This window comes from Dipodomys merriami, unplaced genomic scaffold, assembly GCF_024711535.1.
Source record: "Dipodomys merriami isolate MVZ:Mamm:240054 unplaced genomic scaffold, mDipMer1.0.p SCAF_202, whole genome shotgun sequence".
Classification (NCBI taxonomy): Eukaryota; Metazoa; Chordata; class Mammalia; order Rodentia; family Heteromyidae; genus Dipodomys; species Dipodomys merriami.
This window is the reverse complement of record NW_027203405.1, coordinates 615,420-636,152: the sequence shown is the minus strand read 5'-3', so window position 1 is coordinate 636,152 and position 20,733 is coordinate 615,420. Positions and strand designations below refer to the sequence as shown.

Below are 20,733 nucleotides of genomic sequence, written 5' to 3'. Positions count from 1 at the left end.
GCACTCTAGCCAGGGTGCTGCTTCCAGTTTTTGAGTGGTTAATTAGAGGTAAGAGTCTATCCAGGACTTTTCTGCCCAGGCTGGCCTCAAACTGTGACTCTCAGATCTCAGCCTCTTGAGCAGCTGGCTACTCTTGCAGGGGTGAGCTACTGGTGTCCAGTAGAGGCCTCCCTTTTCATCCTTGACCTTCCTAGGTCTGCCATTCTGTCCCCCCTTCCTGCCCGTCCAGTTGAGATCCACAAGGTGCGCACGCGTGCTCCTCTGCGCAACTGCACAGGTTTTATGGCAGGAGCCCTAAGAAGACAGGCTCGGAACCCGGTCGGGGTCCTCCCCAACCTTGCAGCCCACCTCCTCCTCACAACCCTCCCCCGCCCGGCACTGCCTCCTCCCCAGCATGTGAAACTGGACTCGGAATGGAGAGTGGAGCGTGCTTCTTAATGCAGAAGGAACCGAACACAGCCCGCTGCAGAGAGCACAGATACAGTGCTTCTCTTAGGTGCCAGGTGACCTGGTGCCCAGCCAGCCACTTCCTTTTCTAGGCCTAGGAAAAAGGCCCTGGCCCGCTCTGCCAAGGCCTCAGAGGCAGAGCACCACAGAGGGCTGGGCACAGGCGGGCACGGGGCCACAGCGCTCTAACTAGGGCTGAAAAATGTAGGCCATCCGTGGGACCTAAGGTTTTATACCTTTCAGTGTGAAAGAAATAATGTACTTAAAAAGATCTTCTAAGCTCTTCAAGAGTCTAACATTTCTAGCACTTCTCTCAAAGAAACAGTATTTTAACAGGGATTTTTACTCTTATAAGCAAACACAACATGCTACAAATTCACAGAAAAGAAGAGTGAAGTTCACAACAAAATTTATGGCTTTTTTTCTTCTTGGACCCTATTACATTTTTAATATGGATAAAAGGAACCATTTTAACAGCAAAAAAAAAAGGGGGTGGGGTCAGGCAGAAATGTTTTTAAAATCACAAAGGTATCTTTCTAATAATTACTTTTTTCTTATCTTTTCCTTTTTTTTTTTTTTTTTTTGCCATCTTAGGGCTTGAACTGGCACTGTCCCTGAGCCTCTTTGTGCTCAAGACTAGCGCTTGAGCCTCAGCACCCCTCCTGGCTTTTTCTGAGTACTTTACTGAAGTAAGAGTCTCACAGACCTTTCTGCCCAAGCTGGCTTTGAACCATGATCCTCATATATCAGCCTCCTGAGTAGCTAGGGCTAGGATTACAAGCGTGGACCACTGGTACTTGGCTGACAATTACACATTTAAAAACCTTTACAATCCATCTTTCAACAAAAGTAATTGTGTAGTATGTTAGAAGGAACAGTCATCTATTTTATATATATATATATATATATATATATATATATATATATATATACACACACACACACACACACACACACACACACACACACACACGACAGTGCCAGATTAAAAATACCAAAAAATCCTACTAATTAAACAGTATTCATTTGGAATGACTTGTGGAGTAGACCATTATTTGACTATCATAAAGAAATGGCAGAGGCCCTAAGAAAAGCCAGTATAAAAGCAGTGCAGCTTGTAGGGTGCTGGGGTTCACTCGCGACTGCACTCCAGAAGCTGTTGATGCTGGGTTTGGCTTGCAAGTGCCACTTCACCCAAGCTAACATCTCTGGGCCGCCTCCCCCCTCTGCTTCTGGATGCTGCACACCCAGAGAACACGGTGCAGGAGGGAGACAGCTCCTCGGCTCTTGGAGAACCGTGCGTGCATTTATGCCCACGGACTAGGGAAGGCTGGTGAAGATCCAGACGAGCCCTCGGTTCCTGTCTGAGTTAAAAAGGAGCTTGCATCCTTAAGGTGCTTGACAGGAACCAGCCTTTGAGAGGATGCCATTTGAATATGGCTGAGCATCTGAGTCACAGTCCCAGCTCTTTGACGGAAGGTGTTCTTGGAACTTCTCTGAAATGAGGAGTTGTTTCTCTAGAACTAGACTGTGTTCCCTGAAACCTCAAGTGCTCTTCTCAACAAAGGACCACGCTCCTTTCACCAAAGGGCTGTGCTCTTTTGAATAATGGTATTTACTTCTCAGCCAAATCTCCAGTGGCCTAACTACTCCTTCCTGCCTAAGAGCCACCCCTTGAAGCTGTTCCTTCCTACTCCTCCTCCCTGTCTCTGTTTTCTGCGGCTGGAATGACAGAATGCCACAGAATGAGTAACTCACAAAGGGAAGGGAGTTTACTCCTCGCAGTTCTGGAGGCTGGAGTCCGAGATTAGGGAGCTGACGCCTGGTGAGGCCTTGCTGCGGTGCAAGGTGGTGAGACAGGGTCCCAGGAAGCAGCCTGGCTCTAGGTTCTCTTCCTGTGAAACCACTAGCGTCGCCACAGTGACCTTCCCAAGGCCTCACCTCAAAATACCATCAGCAAGACCCAGAGAGAGGATTCTGCTGTGAACCCACAGAAAATCTAAAACTGGTATCTTACACTTGTAAGACAATCTACTCACGAGGCTGAGATCTGAGGATCAACGTTGGAAGTCAGCCCAGGCAGGAAAGTCTGTGAGACTCTTATTTCCAATTAATCATCAAAAAGCTGGAAGTGGAGCTGTGGCTCAAGTGGTAGAGTGCCAGCCTTGATGGAAAAAGCTAAGGACAGCACCCAGTACAGAACCCCCCGCCACACACACACACACACACACACACACACACACACTTAAAAAAAAAAAAGATAAAAAAATTAAAAATTACATCCGCATATGAACTCAGGGACTAAGTTTCCAACACCAAACTTGGGGCAACATATTCATATCGCCCCTCTCTAGATCCTTTCTGGTCCCTGTAGTCCCAGTTTTCCTTCGGCTCCACTCCCCAAGTGCTGGAGCCCCAGCAGCACCTCTGTCCCTGGTCTTTGTAACTCCAGACTCACAGCCCCAGACACCACCCCCTCCCAGGCATGAACGCCTGCAAGTCCTGTCTTTCTGCCGCGCTCTCTAGTCCGGATCTCAGCTGCCCCACTCTCTGCCTCCGCCTCCAGCTCAGCCTGCCGGCCACAACGCCTACCCCCACGGGCGCCCCAAATATTTAAGTTCGCCATGCTGGCGGGATTCGTCCGTGGATCCAAGAACCTCCTGCTGGGCTTGCTCTTGCTGCTCCTCTCTGCCCACATCCCTCCCTCACAGGGAGGAGGTAGAGCAGATGATCCGAGAAGCCTCCTGCCCCGGCAGTCGGTGAGGTGCGTTCTGCCTGAGTCGGGCGGGCGGGCGGGCGTTGTGTCTCCAGTTCTGGCACCCTGTCGCGTAGCTTTTCTAATTCCTAGCTTAGGCTCCTGGCTCCCGCAGCTCAGAGTCCTCATCATTTCCAACAGTGCATGCTGTTATTTGATCACAGGTCCATTCTCAGATCTCCCTCTCACAACAGGGACTCCACTGGGTTCTCTTCTAAAGACTGGGCCTGGCATCTCTCCACCAAGAGGCCTTCGGGGAGCCTGCTCCCACCACTGCCTTCTGAGTGTGGCTCTTCTCCGGCCAGGTGAACACCTTCATACCCCTTCGCTGCATCCTCACACACCAAGATGCAATTGTCTGTCTTTGCACCAAGGCTTACATCCGGTATGATGAAGCAGAGTTCTGCTTTTCCTCTGCTTTCCCCATACTGACAGGCCTTTTATCCCCACCTAACGACCCTGTGTGAAACAAGTTTGGCCTCTGAAGGCATTTCTAGAAGAAGAGGATGGGGGCAGAGTGTAAATAACAGGAAGACTTACTGAGGATGAAAAATCATCTTACACCAAAATGCAAAGGCATGTAACACTCCGGCTTTGTGTTCAATGTATCAAGGAAAAGGAGGCAGAAGGAGCTCTACACACAAACAGGAAAGGCGTGTGGCCTCGTGACTGGGTGCAAAGACTGGAGAAGGCTCCTCGTGATGGACTTTGTAGAGCACTCGAAAGCCCTTCTCTTCAGAGAAGGGCCCGAAAGCTAATTGGAAGCATTCAAGGAGTGGATTAATGCCCCTCCCATGAACGTTCTGATGTGTGAATTCTTAATGGCTATGGTGCCAGTCCTAATTGCCTGTAACACAGACAGGGGAAGAGAGGAGGGAGGAAGAAAAAAGGGGACAAGGAGAAATCTCAACCAAGAATGTGCTCAAATCCTGAACCTGGCTTTCCCCTGAGGCAGAAGAATGAACCCAGGAAGAGAAATGGTGATTTACAAAGAGAAAGTATTCAGCTGAGACTGGTATGCTTAAGGGCCTTTAAGTCTTATCCTTTCACGTCTCCAGTATGTTGTTCAGAATAATGTGTGCTTTATTTTGACAGGTACAGTGGATTTTGAGGTAGACTGCATTTGCGGTCATATAGGCCTAGGCAAACATCAGTCCCTCTGATGGCATACCATGTATAAAGAGACAAATCTATGAGTTAACAGGAGAACAGAGTGAAGAAGATAGCTTGATAAAGACAGACCTAGTGCTACAGACAAATTCTACCGCTTTTATCATCTTACTTTGGACTCCACAGGCCTGACAGGCTCAGAAATGCCTGGCCCTACACACCAGGATCCAGTAGTTAGAAACCAATATTCCCCTACCTTTTCATGTCTAGAAGGTCCGTGGTGATACAGCTCTCTCATTCCTGATGTTAACCAAGCATGCTTTTGCTTTCCCTGCCTTGGCCTACCTGACCGGAGATCTGACCACTGTTGGCTGTCTCTACAACTTGTTCTCCACTGTATTCTTTTCTGCCCTTAAAGCTTCTTTCTAAGGTAAGAATTTGAAATGATATATATTTCCAGTTTTAACTGGATCCTACAAATTTTTATGTGGTCTCATCATTATCACTGGGTTTTAATTATTTTCATTTGCTCTTTGATTCCCAAATATTTGGGGCTTTTCCAGCTACCCCATTGTTTTAAAATCCTCCTAATTTTAAGACTTTTTAATGGCCTGGCCTATCATGAGCATCCTGCTTTATCTTTTTTTTTTTTCTTTCCCTTTGTATTTATGGGGAGAGGTCTTTTTGAAAGAAAAGGAAATGACTAGCCATGCCCAAACCATCCAGGAGAAAGCCAGCGGGGATGCGTTAGTAGTCACTAAGTGTGCTTCAAGACTTCAAGTCCTACTGGTGAGCAGAAGGACATTTCTTATAGCCAGCCGGTCTGTGAGGAAGACCCAACCATCCTGGGTATGCATGCCCTTCATAGCTACAAGTGCGAAAATACAGCAATATGGACAACTTAAAAAGCATGAAACAAATGCAGAAGCCTAGCTGGAGATCTGGATAGTCTTCTTTGACTAACCAATAAATAAAAACTGAAACTTAAAACTGGTGGGTAGAACTCAGCCTTGCCAAGAACTGGGAGGCACTGAAATGTCCTTCAGTGAAGGGGCAGACTGTAGTCTACCCAGACAGCTGCACTAAGTGGTCTTAAAAGTAAACGTAAGAACTAACGTGGCAAGCGTGAAAGCATAGAGGAACCCTTAGCAAAAGAAGCCAGTCTGGAGGGCTGTGTATGACTGTATGACTCCACTTATAGAACGCTGAGAAAGAGAAAGCTAAAGGGAAGAGGCGAGGAAGGACAGAGCGGGGACGGAGGTGGAGCCTCTGCAGAGGTCTTCAAAGAGTAGTGGAAGTATTCTGTATGACACTGCAAAGTGGATTATGCATTTGGCAAATCCACAGAAGGGACATGCTAAGAATGACCCTTAGGCCAGGCCTGGTGGCTCACGCCTGTAATCTTAGCTACTCAGCAGGCTGAGATCTGAGGATCATAGTTAAAAGTCAGCCCAGGCAGTGAGTCCTTGAGACTCATCTCCAATAACCACCAGAAAACGGGAAGTGGTGCTGTGGCTCAAGTGGTGTGTTCAAGTTGCCTTGAGCAAAAGAGCTTAGGGATAGCACCCAGGCCCTGAGTTCAAGCCCACTGCTAACACCTCTCTGCCCCCAGAAAGAACCTTAGGGTAAATCACAGGCTAATTAACAATGTATCAATACTGACTCACTGACAGCAACAAATGAAAAACAGCAAAGCAAATATCAACAGTAGGGGAAGGCAGAAGGAAGGAAAGTATGTGGGAGCCTGTTGGACTATCCAGTGTTCCAGCATGAGGAATAAGCTGTTCTAAAAACAAGAGCCTTTAAAGTTTCAAAAAAAAACCAACATATAAATGAACTAACTCATCATAGGAAGAGAGCAAAATAAATAACTATATAACACAGTGAAGCCGGGTGCCTGTGGCTCACGCCTGTCATCCTAACTACTCAGGAGGCTGAAAGCTGAGGACTGAGGTTCAAAGACAGCCCGGGCAGGAAAGTCCATGAGACTCTTATCTCCAATAAACCACTAGAAAACCGGAAGTGGCGCTGTGGCTCAAGCGTAGAGTGCTCGCCTTGAGCTTAAGAGCTGAGGGACAGCACTCAGGCCCAGAGTTCAAGCCTCACGACCTACAACAACAACAAAAAAGAGTGAAGAGGGGCTGGGAAGGTGGCTCAGTGGTAGAGCGCTAGCCTTGCATGCATGAGGCCCTGGGTTTGATTCCTCGGCACCACATACACAGAAAAGGCCGGAAGAGGCACTATGGCTCAAGTGGTAGAGCACTAACCTTGAGCCAAAGAAGCTCAGGGACAGTGTCTAGGCCCTGAGTTCAAGCCCCAGGCCTTGTAAAACAAAAAAACAGAGTGAAGACAAGGAGACTAGGGTCTGGGCCATGGGTTCCAGGAGTGAACACAGAGCAGAATAACATGTGTTACTATGTATCTGTGAGACAGCTGGGGGAGGAGAGATGTGGACTCCATAAGGAATGATATCACAGCACTAAAAAAGCTAAGAGTCCTGAGCCACTTAATGGTATTGCCTGGAGGTGCAGAAACACCCTTCTGTTAGTGTCCTGAGGTCTTTCAAGCAGCCCAGCCATGGCTCCCCCAGAGAGATAACCAGCAAATGTGGCAAGGCGCCTGCCAGCCCCAGGTGGAAGTGTGAAGATTTTTATTCTGCTGGCTTCTATCTTCTGGATCCTCAGTGAGAACCAAGAGAAGGCATGTATATTCATACCAAGAATGACAAATGGAACCTCTCTAACAGACACCCCAGGCACTGACAGGGTAATAAGGGGTTACGAACAGCAACAAACGCCAACAAATTCCCACGTGTGAAAGCTCAGTTGGAATGGCTCTTTCTTTAACCATGAAAGAATCTAGATCAGTAGTCAAAGACCTCTTGACAAAGAAACAGGCAGCCCAGACAGCCTCATTTGTAAGTTCCACCAGCAGTCACACAATGAATACTTCAAATTTTACAAAAACTACTCCAGTGTATGTGACAAGAAGACACATTGCCCATTTATTTTCTAAGGCCACTGAATATTGATCGTTCAAGTCAGGCAAAGACAGCGAGAAGGGGGTTGGGGAGGCGGGGGGGACCTTCCCAGGCAAATCTCACTTGTGAACTCAGATGGGAAACACTAAACACAGATGTAAATTCCACAAGCTGAGTTAAATCATGTATGAACATAATTCATAATGACAAGCTGGCTATCCTTAGAATGGAAGGTGGATGCACTATTAGTCACATAACACCACTCAACACATACAAAAAGCCTCCCATCAGTGCTTCCGTTTCCTGGAGGTGTGAGCAAGCCAGCCAGCGTGGAAAAAACCAGAGCAATAAATAAAAAGAGCTAACTGGAAAGGAAGAAATAAAACTGTCACTGTTTGCAGATGACATCACAGTCTATTAGGAGAAAAACAAGAAATATACTGACAAATTATTACGATCAATAAGGCATATGCTTCAGTGCTGTCACGGAGACCAGAGAGCCTAGTTACCATCATATAGAACAAAGAGAAAGCTGGCTTCTGAAAACGTGGACCATCGAGCTGATGCTGGCATGGACAGACAGGTCCCAAATGCACCCACAGAGCAGCATAGACAGACTGAGCTCAAAACTGACATACTGGCAGTGGAACAGTAAATGCCCACTTGCAAAAGTAAACTTGGACCCCCATTTCACATTAGATACAATAAATCACTTCCAAGTAGATGAAAGCCTTTTAGGGGAACACACAGCATACAGACTTACTAAGATACAGTCCACTCCATGAAGTAGAAGTGACTACGTCAAAATGAACTCCTGTCCATCAAGAGCACCATGAGAAGTCCGTCCCAATTCATAAGAATGATGAAGAGTCAATGTCTGGAATACACAGAATTCTCTCAAGTAAGCAAGAAAAAGATAGGGTTGGGAGGGGAGGAGTAAGGATAGGAGCCAGCACACATTTCAGAAGAGGAGGGCTACACGGCAGCACTTAAGTCAAGTGCTCACCAATGAACAGGTTTTGGAGAAATCCAAGCTGCATCCCAATCTTCTAGTTCTACACCCATCCCACTGGTACAACCAGTGTTGGTCAGGAAGGTGGGAGCCGAGCACTGGCACTGTTAAACAGGACACAGTTGAGGCCCACTTTACATCTGAACACAGAAGACCTAGAATGGCAGGAAGACATCCTGGCTACACACGAAAAGCATCCATCTTCAGAACAGAAGGCTGAGCCAGAGAAGCAAATGCGCAAAAGCAAAACAGAGCAACAGTCTCTGTCCATACAAGAGCACCTCAGCTTCTATGCCGGCTTCCACAGGATGTTTCCACTCACTAATAGGAAACAACGTGACTCTGCTGTCTGTGTACCCAGGACAGTCCTGATCCACCATCAGGAACACCCAGACCAGTCGGTGTCTGCACCCACGAGATGGTTCTCATCTGCCAACAGGAGGCACTGGACCAGCATGTATACCCACAGGATGACCCTCATGTCTTTACCTGCAGGACAGTCCCACAGCACCAACAGCAAACACCTTGACCTAAAGGATGCCATTACACCAACAGGAAACAACCTGACTCCTATGTCTATACCCACACAGTGGTCCATACCCCAAACCTCGCTGTCTATATGCACAGGATGGAACCCACCCCCACTAACAGCAAACACCCTGACCAGTGTCCATATCTACAGAACAATCTCAACCCAACCCGCCAACAGGAAATATCCTGACCCCAGTATCTGCACTCTCAAGAGGGTTCCCATTATACCAACAGGAAACACCCAGACCACTGTCTACTTCCCGGGGGGGGGGGGGGGGGGGGAGGGTGGTAGTGGTGGTTATACCAACAGGAAATATCCTAACTTCCATTTCTAGAACTATCTGACGGTTTTAATCCATGAGCATTAATCCATGTCCACTGATCCAGACAGGCATGGGGTCTAGTAACAGGAAGTTCAATGATTCCTGCACCAGTCTTCCAAGAGAGATGGAGGGAGGAAGGGAGGAAGGGAGGATGAATATACAAGAACTCAGAAGTCTCTGAGAAGTATACTGGCAGGCTCCTGGTGGTTTATTTGTTTTTGCTGGTCCTGGGGCTTGAACACAAGGCCTAGGCGCTGTCCCTGAGCCTCTCTGTCTTCAAGACTAGAGCTCTACCACTTGAGCCACAGCAACACTTCCAGCTTTTTCTGAGTAGTTTTTTTTTTTTTTTTTTTTTTTTTTTTTGAGTCCGGTGTGGGGCCTGAACTCTGGGCCTGGGCACTGTCCCTCAGCTCTTCAGCTCAAGGCTAGCGCTCTACCACTTGAGCCACAGCGCCACTTCCGGCTTTTTTCTTTTTGCTTATGTGGTACTGAGGAATTGAACCCAGGGCCTCATGTATGCAAGGCAAGCGCTCTACCACTGAGCCACCTTCCCAGCCCCTTTCTGAGTAGTTTATTGGAGATAAGTCTCACAGATTTTCCTGCCCGGGTTGGCTTTGAACCATGATCCTCAGATGTCAGCCTCCTGAGTAGCTAGGATTACAGATGTGAGCCATCAATGCCCGGCTGCCTGATGGTTTATTTTTTTTAATGCCATATTTCTTTAAATTCGATCTATCTCAATTATGGTTCTGGACGTACTCAATGTATAATAAAACAAGGCTGGTACCAAGACATTGAGAAAGGGAGACGCGGATTAGCCCTGCAGGAGGGGCTGAGTCGGAGCCCTCAGGCTCCCTGCTGGCTGCACCCTCCAGAACAGGTCCGGGAACTCTCCTCTAGGCCTCTTAGTTATCTTACCAGCCAATCCTGTAGTATATCCTGTGCAAGTACCAGCAGGTAAACAGGATAACACAAGGCAAAGGCACCCAGTAGGACACTGAGCCTCACTTCTCTTTGAGTCCTCTTCCATGAGGAATCAGGTTCAACTGTCTTGGTGCTAAATACAAAGTGGGGCAGCAAAGCTCCAGCTTGTAAATCGCGTGCCACATTCCGAGCTGCCTATCAAGACCAGGCTGACACCTGGCCCAGGATGGTTAAACAAATGACTGATTTGCACAAGAAGATGCTAATAAAGCCAAGACCTCTGGTCAATGTTCAAACTAGAAAACCTTGTACCGAGGTCACATCCGCAGGTATATCATACACAGCGCGTGTCACCGCGCATGTCATACACAGGACACGTCACTGCACACGTGTATTAGACTCCAACACAAACTGGTCCCCTGCCCTGTCCTTCCAAGTTACTGTCTGTCAGTGCAGTGCAGCTGACTGCCCTTGGACACGGGAGGATAAAGCATGGCAGCGGCTGTGAGCACACCGGGCCGTGGCCAGTACCCTAACTGACCCAGCTTCAGAGGGATATGGAGGGCAGACCCACCTTGTTGAAGACCCAAACCTCGCCGTTCACCGTGGGCCTGGGCACGCCGTGGCCATTGTAATGGAAGAGGACCCGCTCCTCCTTGGCATTCCGGCGCAGCGATGTGCACAGCTTCTTGACTTCATCCACAGTGGGGTCGAGGCTCTGCTTGTACCGGGCCTGCAGCAGAGGAAGACACTTGTCACAAGCCTCTTCCTACACTCTTAGGTCCCCAGGGAGCACAAAGGCCCCAGCTCTGCACCACAGGGCAGCAGCGAGAGGCCACTCGCTCATTCGCTCACTCAGCACTCTGACACTGAGAATAACCAAGGACATAAATAAACAGAGCTGCCATGTGGAGCACCGGCCCAGCCAGACGCAGCAGCTGCTCTGATGTCCAGTGCTTCTCAGAAGCAGGGAAGAAAAGAGTTGTGTCAGAAGCAGGGAATACAAAGCAGAGGTGAGTTACTCAGATGAGGTCTGCAGTGGACACAGCAGTACTAGCAGAGTAACAAGGCTGAAAGGGAAGCAAAGTGCTCCTTGCATAGCCCTCGTCACCAGCTCAAAGCCCTGCCCGCTTGCCCCTGCCTGGACCCTCTAGGCCCACCTTGGAATGCACAGGCCCTGAAATTAACATGAAAAGACCAGGAATAATGATATACGCAAACAATAAACAAAGGTCTCTCTGTCAAAGAAAACCTCCCTAATAAAACAACAAAGAAGATTAAATAACTGGGCCTGGAAAGATGGTTCAGTGGTAGAGTGTTTGCCTTGCATGCACAAGGCCCTGGGTTCAATTCCTGAGCACCACATAAGCAGAAAAAGCTGGAAGTGGCGCTGTGGCTCAAGCAGTAGCGCGCTAGCCTTGAGCTGAAGAGCTGAGGGACAGCGCCTAGCCCAGATTTCAGGCCCCACGACTGACAAAAAAAAAAAAAAAAAAAAAAAAAAAAAAAAGATTAAATAACCTAAGAATGAGCTTAAGAACTGTTTGAGTTGTCCATGCACCCAGGGAAAATGGCTGATGGGAGAGAGCGAACACAGCCCCTGCCGCGCGAGGTCATGCTTCAGCTCTCCCTGGGCCATGCATATGTTCAACAACAATCTAGCTTACAGACAAACTGCTACTGAAATGCATGTGGAGAGAGGGGAAAGCTATAAGAAAAGCCAAGAAAACACAAACCAGAAAATGCCTGGTGTGAAGGATCTCCCGGGCATCCCAAAAGCCAACAAAAATGGTGAGGGGGGCAGGTGACCACAAAGCAAGGCGTGGTCCTCAAAGCTCAGAGAGGGAGCCAATCAAGCCACAAGTGGCACGAATACAGTCACTATGGCTTGAAAGCTGACTTTAGTCAAGCTCATATTAACTAGAAAATAATAGGTGTTACATATAATTTATTTATTGGCCCATTTTCAAAACGAGGTATTTGACTCCGAGTAGAAAACCAGCAGGTTGTTTCCACCACCACCTGTGGACATGACAAAAGTTCATGCATTGGAACACTCTTCAACAAGATCAATTAGCAGGGATGTAGGCTGATTAGCAGAGGGAAGACAGAAAATGAGTAGAAAGTGTGTACATGGCCAGAAAGCCTTCCCACCACAGAAAAACAGAGAGTAAAGACCGCCAGCCCACCTCTAAAATTCAATTAATCTCAAGAGGGGCATGTATTCAAGTTATCCAGGAGAAAGTAATGTAACTTGGATGGCATCTGGAGAGAAGATGAGTTCCACAGGACTCAGGACAATGAAGCGTCGGGAGAGGAGCCTCACCCTCAGGTAGACATTGCCGTTGTAATCCAGATAGCAGGACAGCCATCACACAGACGCCCCGTCTTGTGAGACCGCCACTGAACTCTCACTTTTATAGCACTTTTTGTCTCCGAGTCCAGCCTTGGAGGTACAAGGGTCTCTCTACTTCACATTCATTTCTCATTGGTGAGTTATTTTGAATGGTAAATGCCCAGGAAGGAACTGAAAGAGCAAATCTATACACTCCCTGGGGCAAGTTAGAGGTGGCAAGTGTGAAACCAGTGGGCCACACCAGGAGGCGAGCAAGCATCCCAGCCTAACCAACACCCTGCCACAGCAGGAGAGCCCCAGCCTAACCAACACCGTGCCCCAGCCTAACCAACACCGTACCACAGCGGGAGAGCCCCAGCCTAACCAACACCGTGCCACAGCCTAACCAACACCGTGCCACAGCAGGAGAGCCCCAGCCTAACCAACACCGTGCCACAGCCTAACCAACACCGTACCACAGCGGGAGAGCCCCAGCCTAACCAACACTGTGCCACAGCGGGAGAGCCTCAAAAAATCGCGGAACCTACAGAAAACAACAGCAAAAAGTGTTAGCTCTGGTTCCCAACTCCTCAAAGGCTGAGGCAAGAGGACCCTGTCCAGCAAGAAGTACACGCGTCACCTGCTATGTAACTGTGACTCCTCTGTGCATCACCTCAATGATAACATTTGTTTTTAAGTTAAAAAAAAAAAAAAAAAAGAGGAGAGCAGCCATGAGGCCAGCCTGGACTACACAGCAAGGCAGGGCAAGTTCTTGTCTCTAGGTAAGTAAATAATAAAATGCAGCCCATGGCAATACGGCTTAAACAGGATGCAGTGAACATGAGGAATGTGAACAGGGAAGACAGTTACAAGTGAAGAACCAGGCCATGTCCAAACATGGCTGTCTGTGTACATGTGAGAGAGAGAAAAAGAGCGCAAGGAAAACAACAGGAAGTAGCCGACCTCTGCTCTTCTGTACTGATATTCCTGTTTAGCTTCATCTAACTCCATGAGTCCAAACTACAGCTGGTGAAACTGAAAATTCCTTTTTCCAGTTTCCTGTATCTTTTATCTGTATAAACAAAGTCTACTGGAACCAGAAACTAGTTTCCCAACAACAGCACTACTGAACAGCAAAGCAATTTGGGGGCCCGCCTGAGGTGGCAGGACCAGGCTGGCAAAGTCTGGAAGCTTCCTTCCTCCCTCAGGAGCAGAATGCTATTGGTAAAAGCTGTCTTGGGGAGACGGAGAGAAAACCCCTTGTGCATAATGTAAGTTTTCAAATTCAAAATCGATCTCTCAGGCAGCGCAGCATGTGACCCCCTGGGAAGGCTGGCCCTCCAGGTCCCAGAGTCGGGAAGCGCTCAGGGACACAGAGAAGGCGAGGACCGGGTGCTGAGGTGGGCCTGGGGAGGCGGCCATCGCGGTCCACACCTCACCCGTGTGTTCTCAGAGTCTGCTCCAGGCCCAGCTCGCCAGAAAAACAAAACCCCTTCCTGAGCACCTCTGGTGGGAAATAGTGTTTTCTTTCTCCAGACTGGCTCACACAGCCCATGGTGCACCCGTGTGTTTTTGAACAGCTTTACAACATACTCACTGGCAACTAGCTGGTGAGTGACAATCAGATCGTCAGTGACATTAATTATAATAATTAGTTGTTGGGTTTTTTTTTTGGTCCGGTTGTCGGGCCTGAACTCTGGGCCTGGGCGCTGTCCCTCAGCTCTTCAGCTCAAGGCAAGCGCTCTACCACTTGAGCCACAGCGCCACTTCCAGCTTTTTTCTTTTTGCTTATGTGGTGCTGAGGAATCGAACCCAGCGCCGCATGCATGCAAGGCAAGCGCTCTACCACTGAGCCAACTTCCCAGCCCCAATTATAATAATTAGTAAAGGAGCAAATCAAAATGATGGCATCCTATCTGACATCAAAGCGGCACAAGTACTGGAGAGTGATGTGGGAAGCGGTGGCACCTGGGTGCAGCCACGCGGCTGGCAGACACTCTACAGATAGACAGAGCACGCTATCCCCACCCAAGGAAGGGAGCACTTCTTCAGATGTCATGACTGGCTAACGTATCCACCCAAGTAAGTGCGTTCTGAAACAAGAAAGAGGCTGGAAGTAGCGAAGGTGAGGCGCTATCTTCAGATGACAGCAGTGGCACACAGTTCAGTCTATGAACATTGCTTGCCACCAGCACAACGGCAAGAGCCCTCGCCCCCAAGGCCAGGGACCACGCACAGGACCCGGGTGAGCCACGCGCTTGGCCAAATCATCTCAGCCCACTGTCAGACGCCTACACAGAACAGACACGCTGCATCTCAACTACTATTGTGGCCAAACAAAGCAGCAAATCGCATCCCATTTTGGCAGACATGTTGCTCTGATTCTTGGGTAAATCAAAATAATGTGTGTATTAAGATACAACAAAGCTGAGTATGTACAAGAAACTACCACCCCCAGCCCCAGGACAGAGGCCAGGACCAGTCCTCAAGACTGGCTCTAGGGGCTGGAGCAGATGGGCGGGCACTAAAACCAGGGCATGCGCTTCCCACCTGCAGGGGCTTTCCGGGTGGCTCCGGCAGGAAACAGCTAGATGGAGAAGTGGGACCCAAAACCATCTTCTCAATCAGTGCTGTTTGTTTTATCTGTATGTATACATACGCACAAAACCTGAAAGCGTATTTACCCAATAACAAGAGAAATAACAGGGAAGTCACACGGAGTACACAGCTGAAGGCAATCCTGTAGTCTTAGTGGCCTCCCTGGCGGGAAGTCCTACGGGTACACAGCGGAAGGCAGTCCTGTGGTCTCCCAGCAGGACGGGCCCTGGTGTTTCTACAACGGCAGGACCCGCTCCAGCGGCTTGGTGGGACGTGTGACCCACTGAGGCACCATCAACATTGCCCCTCCCAACAAAACCCTTACCCGAGGCATGGGCAAGGGGCTGGGGAGAGCTAGAAGCAGGTGAGTGGACCAGGAAGAAACAAGGAAAAGGGGTCCCCTCCCCTGCACCCCAGGGAACTTGGTGGCAGGAAGCTGAGCAATGGCAGTGCCTGAAAGATGGGCCGTTTCTTCCCGCCACAGGGCTGACCAGAGCAGGCGTGGGCAAAGCTTCCTATGGAGCATCAGGGGCCTCCACCGTCCTCACCGACGTGAACAAAGTACGCAAGGAAGTCTTAGTGCATGCTGATTCTCCTACCCATGAGGACCTGTCAGCCGCATCTCCTGGACCTGTGACTCCAAATGCCCGGAAGCGCTCACGTTGGCTGCCGCCTGGTCACCTCGGTTACTGCCGGACGACCGCAGCTGGCGCAGGTGCAGCTGGCACAGGCGCGGCACCAACAGCAGTGTAGGGAGCGCCTCGGCCTCAGGGAGGCACGGAGCAAGGCCACACCGCGCGCTCGTGGCTCCGAGGGAAGCGGGTCACCAGGGCTCTGCTTCTATGAAGCAGTTTGGGCTCTGTTTTGGATCTGTTCTTTGTGGCCCTGAGGTTTGAACTCAGGGCCTTGTGTTTGTGAGGCAGGAACTCTACCACTGGAGCCACAGCACCAGCTCTTCTGCGATTTTATTGATTTCGGGGGTAGAGTCTTGTGTGTTTTTGCCTGAGCAGTCTCAAACCATGATCTTTCTGCTGACGGAAATTTCCGGCCCAGCTGTGATCACAGGTGTGAGCTACCATACCCAGCTTGTTACACAGAGTCTCCCTTTTTGTCTGGGTTAGTCTCACGCCAGGATCTTTCTGCCTTCACTCCCAGAGTGACAGGGAGGGCAGGCGTGAGCCATCATACCAGCCTAGCCACTCGGCTCTCTTTTTTCTTTTGATAGTGGTGGGGACTGAACTCAGGACCTCACGCTTGCTGGGCAGGCACTCTTCACTTGAGCTACACTTCTATCTGCTTTCTGCATTGCTTGTTTCTGAGGTAAGGTCTTACTTCCTATCCGGTCTGAGCTAAGTTGTAACCCTCCTGCCTGAGCTCCCCACGTTGCTAGGGATGGCAGCTGGGCACCACCGTGCCCACCAGTGCTCGAGATGGGAGTCTTGTGAATCTCTTTTGGCTTGGACGAACCTCAAACTGAAATCCTGAGACCTCTGCCTCGCAAACAGCTAGGATTACAGGCTTTGAGACACTATGCTCAGAACCAAAGATGAACAAAAGACACCTCCGCCGTCCTCCCCAACCCCCCACAATGTCCCCACATCCGCTGAAGGCTTGAGCTTTGGACAGACCGGAAAGGGCTTGGGCAAGACCTGACAGTCCTCAGCAAGGCCTGTACCCCAGGCCTCCCATCTGCCTAAGGCTGCTGCCCGGCTGTCAGGCTACTGAGTGAGGAGGAGAGTCATTCAAAGGTGAGGTGTCCCAGTGAGAGGAGGCCCAACTGCTAATCTTCATACTGATCAAACCTGCCTATGGATCTTCTGGTGCCTGCACCCGCAACCTGGCTGCGGAGGTCCTCAAGTCACTGGGCGGCTTCCTAGGAAAATGTCAAGTGCTCCTGCCTCCGGTCCACGTCTCACCCATTACATTCCTGTGGCAGCACTTTGTCTTGATTCTGTGCTCCTCCGCACGGCTACGGAGCTCAGATCTGTGAAGTCACAGTTCCACTGGGGGGAAAATCGCTCTTTGTCTCCTGACGTGACTCCCAAACCATACACAAGGCGACTCTGAGACAGCAATAAAATTAGGGATTCATTATTTCTGACCTTGGCTCCAGCAAGGTCTTGTCTTGTGGGGCTACAAAAAAACAATTCAGCCTCATTTTCTTACCCGACACACCAAGAGGATACATTAACGGAGCAGCGTGAAAGGCACTTCGGGTATTAATAATGTGCCTCCTGGGGTTGACAGGAATTAATTAATATTTTTAAGGGCTTTGAAATGAGAAACACTAAATTAAATGTCACCACACCATGGTGAGGTTTTGTTTCAAAGCGAGGACGCCTGGATAATGGCCGCATGCGTGAGAAACGCAGCGGTGGAGAGGCAGCTAGGCATTTGGGGGATTTACGACCATTTGCACTGGGCATACAAAATGACAAAGCAAGTCTCTAAAATACTGCCTGCCGGGCTGGGCACTGCTCCTGAAAAGCCAAATTTCAAGACATAATAAAATGTCCACGAGGGAATTCTGAAGCCGGCAGCAAAGGAAGAGAGTAGAAGAATGACTGAAGAAGACGCACAGCGCTATGCGTCGATGAGGGCTTGATGAAGGGCGCACTCTTGGTTCTGTCTTCTGGGTGATGACCCCCAGGGGCCTGCTGCCCCCGACAGGCCGGGCAGCTTTCTACTCTGAGACCCACGCCACGGTCCACGTGCAACGCAGCTTCCCATGCTCTCCCTCACCTAGGGCGGGAACGTCACCGTGCAGAAGAGCGCTGCACAAACACAGCCCGTGTACCCTGGGAAGAAAGGGAGCTCTGCCACTGGGTAAGCACTGCACAAAACTGCAAATCAGGCAAGGAAGCCCTGTGAAGCAGGGGTGGCGCCCCGCCTCCACAGAGAGGGTGTGTGCACAGGAGGGGAGGGGAGGGGCGGGGCGGGGCAGCTCACCTCCGCAGAACAGGCAAGGGAGCCCTGAGCACCAGGGGCTGTGCACTGCTGTCCCACCCCACCAACTAGGGACAGCAGCATGGCTTCAAGTTCAGATCCAGGAGCCGCAATGCCGAGATGCCATCTCAGGACTGTCCGGAATGCATATACAGGGAACAGGCTAGTTCTGCTCCAAGCTCCTCCCCTCCCACCAAAAAGAAATATGAACTTCCAATGAAATGCTGGGGGAGAAGGCCCCACGCTCTCTGCGCAGCACTTCCCAGGGAGATCTTGCACCCTTAGCCCTGTGCAGACCTCCAACTTCAGGGAGTTGGAAAGAAAAAAGAATAGGTGAGATCGATGGATGGATGGGTCTACTTTTATTTTATTTTTGCCAGTCCTGGGCTTGAATTAATAAGGGCCTGGCCACTGTCCTTTAGCCTCTTTTTGCTCAGGGCTAGCGCTCTACCACTTGAGCCACAGTGCCACTTCCGGCCTTTTCTGTGTATGTGGTACTGAGGAATCGAACCCAGGGCTTCATGCATGCTAGGCAAGCACTCTCTCACTAAGCCATATTCCCATCCCTAGATGTAATTTTTTTTAAGGGAAGGAAAAAAAAAAAAAAAAAAAAAAAGGCTGTGCACCAGTGGCTCACATCTGTAATCCCAGATGCTTGGGAGGCTGAGAGCTGAGGACTACAGTTCAAAGCCAGCCCAGGCAAACAAATCTGTGAGACCTTTATCTCCAATAACCACCAAAAAGCTGGAAGCGGAGATGTGGGTGAAGTGGCAGAATGCTAGCCTTTGATGAAAAAGCTAAGAGCTCAAGGCCCTGAGTTCAAGCCCAAGCAAGTCATACTTTTTAAACAGTGAAGCGTCATTGTACAGTTTCTATGGAATGGGCTACACACACGGTCTATGTACTCTCATTTCCAGAGCACCCTGACAAGGCTTGTTCCCACAAGTGAATAAATCTAGTGGTGTGTGGAGGCATTTTTATTAGAGATGTTAGCAGAAATGGCTTCGGTGTGTTCCCTGCTGGACCATTCCACTCTCCTCCATCCACAGGAGTGTTCCTGCTAGCCACCCAGCTAGATATCAAAACCTACCATCTTCCTCTACTTCATCTGTTCAATTTAATCCATCAGGCCATCCTGTTGACTGAATCTACCCACCTCTTCTGCATTTTCATTCCCACTACTACCAGGTCAAGCCACCGCCACCATTCCACCCTTCCCATCATCATATCCCCATCACCATGACCATCAACAACAACACTGATGCCATCAGCATCAATACCACCACTACTAGTTCTTAGATTACTACAACAGCTCCCTAACTGATCAGCCAGCCATTTTCCCTCTCTCTCCAAAACTGCATGTCTCATGGCTTAACACTCCAACAGCTTCCCACTGACTCTGCACACTCCTTGTCTCTGGACGTGACTTCTTAGTGCAACCCGGTCACAAGAAAACACCTTCAAGTCAAAGGTCCGATTGGTTCCTACTCAGCTGCTGGCCCTCGGCCCCCGACCTCCTCCTACCTTTCTCTGTTTCCAGTCCAAGAAGCGCCTGGTCATCTTCTGTGCACTCTTCCAGTGTCAGGCTCAGTGGCCTTGTCTTGTACACAGAGCAGTGGCAGGCACTGCTGCCCCTCTATCCGGCATACTGCCAGGCTCTGGGCGCTACCTCCTGGTGCACTCATGGCGGGGGCCTCCTGCGCTTGCCTTGGTGCCTTATGTAAACACAGCCCCAGGCACACAGCTGGCTCTCAATACGTGTGCATGAGCACAGGTGAACAGACCCTGGTTATCACCGTCCGCATAGCCACGTGAGTGTCTACAGGCAGAGGTGACATCGGGAACTTGGGGTTTGAGTTCTTGCTGTTGTTGAGATTTGAAACCAAACACTTTTGTTGGCTGGACTGCATCAGTGAAGCAAGCCTTCTGCAATCACCAAGCCCCTTGCGGGGCCAACAAACTACCCTTGTCCCAAACAAGAGGTTCAAGATGGCACTGCAGGAAACACAGGCGCCAAGCATGCGCCAAGGCACTCGGTCTCCTTGTACTGGACAGACAATCTCAGGTCTGGTGTGAGAACCAGAAGAACCTTCTGCGAACAAGCAGAAGGAAGAGATTTGCTGGGTGACTGGCAGGATGCACTATCTCTCACAAAAGGACCCGAATAAACATGTTCCTCCAGACAAAGATAGGGGTAGCAGCGTATTCCACAGGTCGTCACTGGCTACAGAAATCTTCCCAAGAGTAAAGATTAAGGAGACAAGGTGAAAATTAAACAGCAATAAGCGAAAGGAAGTTGGTCAGGAGGCTCAATCAGTGTGTAAAGTGTCTCCCATAAAGCAACACCATGCTTCCTGCCCACACCTTCTTTCTCTCTTTCGGCCAGGAGCCCGCGGTGTGGGACAGGGCCAGCACGGCATCCCATGGGGAGCAGGCACGTACAGGTTCACAGGGTGAGCGGGCACAACCGCCTGCACCCCACCTTGCGCTGCACTCAGCCTGCCCTGCTGGGACCAAGCGCAGAGGCGGTCTGCGGCTCTTCAGATGAGGGTCTCCGGTGGGCATGGCTCACAGGCAGGGTGCCTCACACTTTGGTACTCTGCCTCCTATCGCAAGCTATGGCTGAACTCCTGAGTTGCTCCTGGCCACCCTCTGGGTGCCTGTCTTCCCCTGGCATCCTTCCTTCCCGCCCCACCTCTGTCAGCCGTGCGGTTCTCCCACACAGTGGCCTGGTCCCCAGCAATCACGGCCAATGAAGAAAGACCCCCTCCAGGA

General features: G+C 49.9%; 1 protein-coding gene across 2 annotated transcripts in view; it reads right to left on the bottom strand.

The window, feature by feature from the left end:
• Rptor (regulatory associated protein of MTOR complex 1) overlaps window positions 1-20,733 on the bottom strand; it is a 287,902-nt gene that overhangs the window by 157,324 nt on the left and 109,845 nt on the right. Inside the window, exon 4 of one of the 2 annotated variants that reach the window (XM_070031605.1) lies at window positions 10,657-10,815. The exons of the other annotated variant lie outside the window; for it this stretch is intronic. Coding sequence (XP_069887706.1) covers window positions 10,657-10,815 — 159 coding nt within the window. The remainder of the gene's footprint in view (window positions 1-10,656; window positions 10,816-20,733) is intronic. 2 annotated transcript variants of the gene reach the window in all.